The 7,500-nt window shown below is 46.1% G+C and overlaps 2 protein-coding genes across 11 annotated transcripts in view; one reads left to right on the forward strand and one right to left on the reverse strand.

Annotated features, from left to right (window-relative positions):
- Window positions 1–7,500, forward strand: part of enc (R3H domain containing protein encore) — a 172,800-nt gene that overhangs the window by 62,223 nt on the left and 103,077 nt on the right. The window lies entirely within an intron of this gene.
- The window catches only part of LOC138864367 (phostensin-like), a 1,464-nt gene continuing 132 nt past the window's right edge, over window positions 6,169–7,500 (reverse strand). The window contains exons 1-5 of the mRNA XM_070130972.1: window positions 7,389–7,500; window positions 7,059–7,232; window positions 6,639–6,758; window positions 6,339–6,488; window positions 6,169–6,242 (exon numbers count right to left, since the gene is read on the reverse strand). The exon at window positions 7,389–7,500 is cut by the window's right edge and continues 132 nt beyond it. Of these exons, the coding sequence (XP_069987073.1) occupies window positions 6,169–6,242; window positions 6,339–6,488; window positions 6,639–6,758; window positions 7,059–7,232; window positions 7,389–7,500 (630 nt within the window). The remainder of the gene's footprint in view (window positions 6,243–6,338; window positions 6,489–6,638; window positions 6,759–7,058; window positions 7,233–7,388) is intronic.

Genomic DNA, 7,500 nt, shown 5'->3' on the forward strand with positions numbered 1-7,500 from the left:
TCTCTCTCTCTCTCTCTCTCTCTCTCTCTCTCTCTCTCTCTCTCTCTCTTCTCTTCCTCTCTCTCTCTCTCTCTCTCTCTCTCTCTCTCTCCTCTCTCTCTCCTCTCTTCCTTCCTTCTTCTCTTTCTTTCTCCTTCCTTTCTTTCCTTCTTCTTCTTCCTCCTCTTCTTCTCTTCCTCCTTCCTTCTTCTTCTTCTCCTTCCTTCTCTCCTCTCTCTCTCCTCTCTCTCTCCTCTCTCTCTCCTCTCTCTCTCTCTCTCTCTCTCTCTCTCTCTCTCTTCTCTCTCTCTCTCTCTCTCTCCTCTCTCTCTCTCTCTCTCTCTCTCTTCTCTCTCTCTCTCTAATACATATCTTGATTGAGTATATGTTTCTCTATAACTCCATCCCTCCCTCCCATCTCTCCTTCCCTCTCTTTTCTCCCTCCCCTCATTCCTCTTCTTCATCTCCCTCTTACCCCTCCTTTCCTCCTTCCCTCCCTTCCTCCCCCCTCCCCTCCCTCCTCCCCTCCCCCCCTCTGTGGCCGCGTCCGCCTCCGAAAAAAGTGGGTCACGGTCTCAAAGGCAGTGACGAGCGGGGCCATTTTTGAAGCCCATTTCCACGGGAGAGAGAGAGAAAAAAAAAGAGATAGAGAAAAGAGAGAAAAGAGAGAAAAGAGAGAAAAGAGAGAAAAGAGAGAAAGAAGAAAAGAGAAAGAAAGGAAAAAAGAGAAAAGAAGAGAAAGTGAGGAAAAGGGAGAAAAGAGGGAGAAGAGAGAGAAAAGAGAGAGAAAAGAGAGAAAAGAGAGAGAAAAGAGATAGAGATAGAGAAAAGAGATAGAGATAGAGATAGAGAAAAGAGAGAAAAGAGAGAGAGAGAGAGAGGGGGGGAGGGAGGGAGGGAGGAAGTAGAGTCTGAACAAAGTAGAGAAAAATGATTTCGCGATGCGATGGGAGAAATTGAAAGAGAGAATGAGAGGAAAGAAGAGAAGAGATGAATTGAAACTAGAAAGAAAAGAGAGAGAGAGAGAGAGAGGAGGGAGAAAGAGAAGAGAGAGAGAAAAAAGAAAAAAGAGAGAGATAGAGAGAAAGAGAAAGAAAGAAAGAAAAGCGTGTGTCTGAAATGCGCGGCGAAAATGACTTCGCGATGCGATGGCATGGGGAAAATTCGAAAGGAAATGATAGATTGGACGAGAATTAAATGAATTGAAACTAAAATTAAGGGTTGTGAGAAAGTGGGAGTGAGAGTGAGAGTAAGAGAGTGGGAGTGAGAGGGCTTGAGAGTGATAGAGAGAATAGGGAGAGAGGAAAGAGAAAGAGAGGGACAAAAGAGAGAGAATAGAGAGAGAAAGAGACAAGAGAGAGAGAGAGAGCAAGAAGAGAGAGAGAGAAAGGAGGGAGTGAGAGAGAGAGAGAAAGGTGAGAGAGAGAGAGAGAGAGAAAGGAGAGAGTGAGAGAGAGAGAAAGGAGAGAGTGAGAGAGAGAAAGGAGAGAGTGAGAGAGAGAGGAAGGGGAGAGAGGGAGAGAGAAAGGAGAGAGTGAGAGAGAGCGAGAGAACGGGGAGAGTGAGAGAGAGGAAGGAGAGAATGAGAGAGGGAGTTTATATAAAAGGGATTAGGTGGTTCGCAGAAATGCATAGGAGTGGGAAGGAAAGAGAGAGCGAGAGCGGAAGTGAGAGGGGGAGGGGAAGTGGGCGTGAAGTCGTAGGAGTAAGAGTGGGCGTGATGGAAATAGAAGTAGATGTAAGCTCTGCGAATAGTATTAGTCCGGAGCGCGAGGTAAGTTAGATCGCGCGAGATAAGATAGCGGCGAGGGAGGAGAGGAGAGCCCTACGGAAGGAAGTGAGAGGGGAGGACGCGAGATAAGAATGAGGAGGAAGAGGCGAGGGGAGGCGAATGTGGTCGGCGAGAGGCGAAGAAGAATTGGTGAGCAGAGAGGAGAGGGAGAGAGAGAGAGAGATGGAAAAATTGACATAGTTCGAAAGTGATGAATGGGAAAAGGAAAGGAGAGTGATAAGAAAAAGGGAGAAAGATGGAATATGAGAGGAAATAGGGAGGGAAACTAGGGAGAATAGGAAGATAGAGCGAGTGTGAAGAGAAAACGTGTGGGAGGAGGGAGCTAGGGGTCGAGAGGGAAAGAGAGAGAGAGAGAGAGAATCCGCCTCTGTGTTTGAATGTGTTGGAAGCCTTTGATGGAGTGTAGGGAAAATAAGGCTCTGCGGAAATATTGTTTTTAGGTAAAATGTCAATTAAACGTCATTCTAGCGCCGAGCATGCGGCGTGAAAATTCGAAACGAAACTTGTTCAAGCGAGAAACAAAGAGAGGAGGAGCACGCTCGTCCGAGGGAGCCACAGGAGCCGAACGCGATGTGTGAGGGATGGGTAGCACAGGCGAGCTCTTTCCTGGTTATTCGGACTTGCTACAGCATTCATCTGCCATTGCGCCTTTGCACGGAGGCTCTCGTCAATGGAAGAGCGTCAATTCATTTATTTAAATGTCATTCTTGGGCCCTTGATTCTCGTGGAGGGGCATCGCCGCCTACGTGGTCCCGCTCTCTTGCTGATCAATACCTTCTGCTGCGTCCGTTACTTCGCTCGTGGCTACGGCCGCGGCGCGACTTTTTCACTTTCTTGGCTTGAATTTTCACGTGTGGAGGCTTCGGCGATTACCTTGTTATTGCAGCCACCACCTTCTACGGTCTGTTGTCGTCCTATTTGCTCTCGCAGGTACCTTCGCGTGTGGTGAGCGCGCTGTCCCCCGGCCAGTGCAAGGGTTTCAAGTTGTGGTATACCTGTTCGATGTACCAGAGTATTCCGACGCTCCTAATGGGATTTTTTTTATTTCCGATTCACGTTTTCACACGACGATCTAGCCCCTGATTATGCGATTGGCCGTCTGTCTGTCTCTGGTCATTCACTTGTCCTGGGCTAGCCGACTGCCTTTCCCCCGGACTAACTTGCTGTCAGCTCTTAAGTGTTCCTCTTTAAATTTCTCCTCCAGTCTTCAAGTTTCACTTATTCATAATGATTTCACAACTTTCGGTCAGGCTCGGTGGTCTGAAACGGTCCTGGATTTGTTATTTAGACCGTAAGTTGTACCCGTTAACAAATGCAGTTGGGATTGTACAGCACATTACGTTAAGGCTTTTGTTAAGGTCGAGGTTTGTGTGATGTTTCCACCTCCCGCTCCCGTGTATCTGTGCGCATATTTGACACACGTACATGCTCTGGTCGTTTGTGCTTTTGTGGGTAGATGGGTGTGTTTTTGTCTGTGTCTATTTGCTCGAGTGTTTACTTCTCTTTGTATATTTGCGGGTAGTGTGTGTGCGTGTGTGTGTGCCTCTTTGTGTGTGTGTGTGTGTGTGTGTTTGTGCGTGCGTGTGTGTGTGTGTGTTTGTGCGTGTGTGTGTGTGTGTTTGTGTGTGTGTGTGTGTGTTTGTGTGTGCGTGTTTGTGCTTGTGTGCGCATACAGACCTGCGTGTGCCTTTGGACATATGCACTTACGTATACGTGCATGAACATACACTTCCACTTCTTTGAAACAGGCACCAGCAAAAGCCCCCCCACAAACCCACCCCACCCCTACCCCCCACCCTCCATCATAGGTATAATCTTCACCCGCCAGACATTTCAATCCCGCCGCCCATTTTACACGGCATGTCCTAATTCCGGCCGAAGGCAAAAGGGAGTGAATGCCTCCTACCCCCCCCCCCCCCCTGAAAGCGGCCAGGAATTATACACGGCGAGTTGTTGCTTTACATTCACGCGCTGAGACCCGACCCGACCCGACCCGACCCGACCCGACCGCTCGCTGCAGGCTCTTGCGCGCGCGGAAGGGAGGGGGGGGGGCAGGGGGGTTGGGACAGGGGAGAGAAGGGAGGAGAGGAGAAAAGATGGGGGGGATGGGGGGGCGGGGGTTGTGCCACATTATGGTACACGGTCGCTTTGGAACGTTTCGAACCGGCAACCTGTTTGTGGATGGAGAGGAATAAAACGTTTTCTGATTTAGGGAAATCGCGTGGAAAAGAAATATCCCCAAAAGAAATTATCAGCAAACGCAAATAGATTTGTTTTTGAAGACAACATTTTTTTTATGCGTCCTAATGCTTCGTTTTAAACAAAGAAACTGTTCGAATTCCCGATGATATCTGGCGTGTTATTGTTTCACCTTCACCCAAGTTCAATTTCCACTGTTCAGCTTCACCCAAGTTCAATTTCCACTATTCAGCTTCACCCAAGTTCAATTTCCACTGTTCAGCTTCACCCAAGTTCAATTTCCACTGTTCAGATTCACCAAAGTTCAATTTCCACTGTTCAGATTCACCCAAGTTCAATTTCCACTGTTCAGATTCACCCAAGTTCAATTTCCACTGTTCAGATTCACCCAAGTTCAATTTCCACTGTTCAGATTCACCCGAGTTCAATTTCCACTGTTCAGCTTCACCCAAGTTCAATTTCCACTGTTCAGATTCACCCGAGTTCAATTTCCACTGTTCAGATTCACCCGAGTTCAATTTCCACTGTTCAGCTTCACCCAAGTTCAATTTCCACTGTTCAGATTCACCCGAGTTCAATTTCCACTGTTCAGCTTCACCCAAGTTCAATTTCCACTGTTCAGCTTCACCCAAGTTCAATTTCCACTGTTCAGCTTCACCCAAGTTCAATTTCCACTGTTCAGCTTCACCCGAGTTCAATTTCCACTGTTCAGCTTCACCCAAGTTCAATTTCCACTGTTCAGCTTCACCCAAGTTCAATTTCCACTGTTCAGCTTCACCCAAGTTCAATTTCCACTGTTCAGCTTCACCCAAGTTCAATTTCCACTGTTCAGCTTCACCCAAGTTCAATTTCCACTGTTCAGCTTCACCCAAGTTCAATTTCCACTGTTCAGCTTCACCCGAGTTCAATTTCCACTGTTCAGCTTCACCCAAGTTCAATTTCCACTGTTCAGCTTCACCCGAGTTCAATTTCCACTGTTCAGCTTCACCCAAGTTCAATATCCACTGTTCAGCTTCACCCAAGTTCAATTACCACTGTTCAGCTTCACCCAAGTTCAATATCCACTGTTCAGCTTCACCCAAGTTCAATATTCACTGTTCAGCTTCACCCAAGTTCAATATCCACTGTTCAGCTTCACCCAAGTTCAATATCCACTGTTCAGCTTCCCCTAAGTTCAATTTCCACTGTTCAGCTTCACCCAAGTTCAATATCCACTGTTCAGCTTCACCCAAGTTCAATATCCACTGTTCAGCTTCACCCAAGTTCAATATCCACTGTTCAGCTTCCCCTAAGTTCAATTTCCACTGTTCAGCTTCACCCAAGTTCAATATCCACTGTTCAGCTTCACCCAAGTTCAATTACCACTGTTCAGCTTCACCCAAGTTCAATATCCACTGTTCAGCTTCACCCAAGTTCAATATCCACTGTTCAGCTTCACCCAAGTTCAATATCCACTGTTCAGCTTCCCCTAAGTTCAATTTCCACTGTTCAGCTTCACCCAAGTTCAATATCCACTGTTCAGCTTCACCCAAGTTCAATTACCACTGTTCAGCTTCACCCAAGTTCAATATCCACTGTTCAGCTTCCCCTAAGTTCAATTTCCACTGTTCAGCTTCACCCAAGTTCAATATCCACTGTTCAGCTTCACCCAAGTTCAATATCCACTGTTCAGCTTCCCCTAAGTTCAATTACCACTGTTCAGCTTCACCCAAGTTCAATATCCACTGTTCAGCTTCACCCAAGTTCAATATCCACTGTTCAGCTTCCCCTAAGTTCAATTTCCACTGTTCAGCTTCACCCAAGTTCAATATCCACTGTTCAGCTTCACCCAAGTTCAATTTCCACTGTTCAGCTTCCCCTAAGTTCAATTTCCACTGTTCAGCTTCACCCAAGTTCAATATCCACTGTTCAGATTCACCCAAGTTCAATATCCACTGTTCAGCTTCCCCTAAGTTCAATTTCCACTGTTCAGCTTCACCCAAGTTCAATATCCACTGTTCAGCTTCACCCAAGTTCAATATCCACTGTTCAGCTTCACCCAAGTTCAATTACCACTGTTCAGCTTCACCCAAGTTCAATTTCCACTGTTCAGCTTCACCCAAGTTCAATTACCACTGTTCAGCTTCACCCAAGTTCAATTTCCACTGTTCAGCTTCACCCAAGTTCAATTACCACTGTTCAGCTTCCCCTAAGTTCAATTACCACTGTTCAGCTTCACCCAAGTTCAATATCCACTGTTCAGCTTCACCCAAGTTCAATTTCCACTGTTCAGCTTCACCCAAGTTCAATTTCCACTGTTCAGCTTCACCTGAGTTCAATTTCCACTGTTCAGCTTCATCCAACTTCAATTTCCACTGTTCAGCTTCACCTGAGTTCAATTTCCACTGTTCAGATTCACCCGAGTTCAATTTCCACTGTTCAGCTTCACCCGAGTTCAATTTCCACTGTTCAGCTTCGTCCAACTTCAATTTCCACTGTTCAGCTTCACCCAAGTTCAATTTCCACTGTTCAGCTTCACCTGAGTTCAATTTCCACTGTTCAGCTTCACCCAAGTTCAATTTCCACTGTTCAGCTTCACCTGAGTTCAATTTCCACTGTTCAGCTTCATCCAACTTCAATTTCCACTGTTCAGCTTCACCCAAGTTCAATTTCCACTGTTCAGCTTCACCTGAGTTCAATTTCCACTGTTCAGCTTCATCCAACTTCAATTTCCACTGTTCAGCTTCGTCCAACTTCAATTTCCACTGTTCAGCTTCACCCAAGTTCAATTTCCACTGTTCAGCTTCACCTGAGTTCAATTTCCACTGTTCAGCTTCACCCAAGTTCAATTTCCACTGTTCAGCTTCACCTGAGTTCAATTTCCACTGTTCAGCTTCATCCAACTTCAATTTCCACTGTTCAGCTTCACCCAAGTTCAATTTCCACTGTTCAGCTTCACCTGAGTTCAATTTCCACTGTTCAGCTTCACCCAAGTTCAATTTCCACTGTTCAGCTTCACCTGAGTTCAATTTCCACTGTTCAGCTTCACCCAAGTTCAATTTCCACTGTTCAGCTTCATCCAACTTCAATTTCCACTGTTCAGCTTCACCCAAGTTCAATTTCCACTGTTCAGATTCACCCGAGTTCAGTTTCCACTGTTCAGCTTCCCCTAAGTTCAATTTCCACTGTTCAGCTTCACCCAAGTTCAATATCCACTGTTCAGATTCACCCAAGTTCAATTTCCACTGTTCAGCTTCACCCAAGTTCAATTTCCACTGTTCAGCTTCACCCGAGTTCAATTTCCACTGTTCAGCTTCACCCAAGTTCAATTTCCACTGTTCAGCTTCACCTGAGTTCAATTTCCACTGTTCAGCTTCACCCAAGTTCAATTTCCACTGTTCAGCTTCATCCAACTTCAATTTCCACTGTTCAGCTTCACCCAAGTTCAATTTCCACTGTTCAGATTCACCCGAGTTCAGTTTCCACTGTTCAGCTTCCCCTAAGTTCAATTTCCACTGTTCAGCTTCACCCAAGTTCAATATCCACTGTTC

Source organism: Penaeus vannamei, chromosome 16 (genome assembly GCF_042767895.1).
Source record: "Penaeus vannamei isolate JL-2024 chromosome 16, ASM4276789v1, whole genome shotgun sequence".
Classification (NCBI taxonomy): domain Eukaryota; kingdom Metazoa; phylum Arthropoda; class Malacostraca; order Decapoda; family Penaeidae; genus Penaeus; species Penaeus vannamei.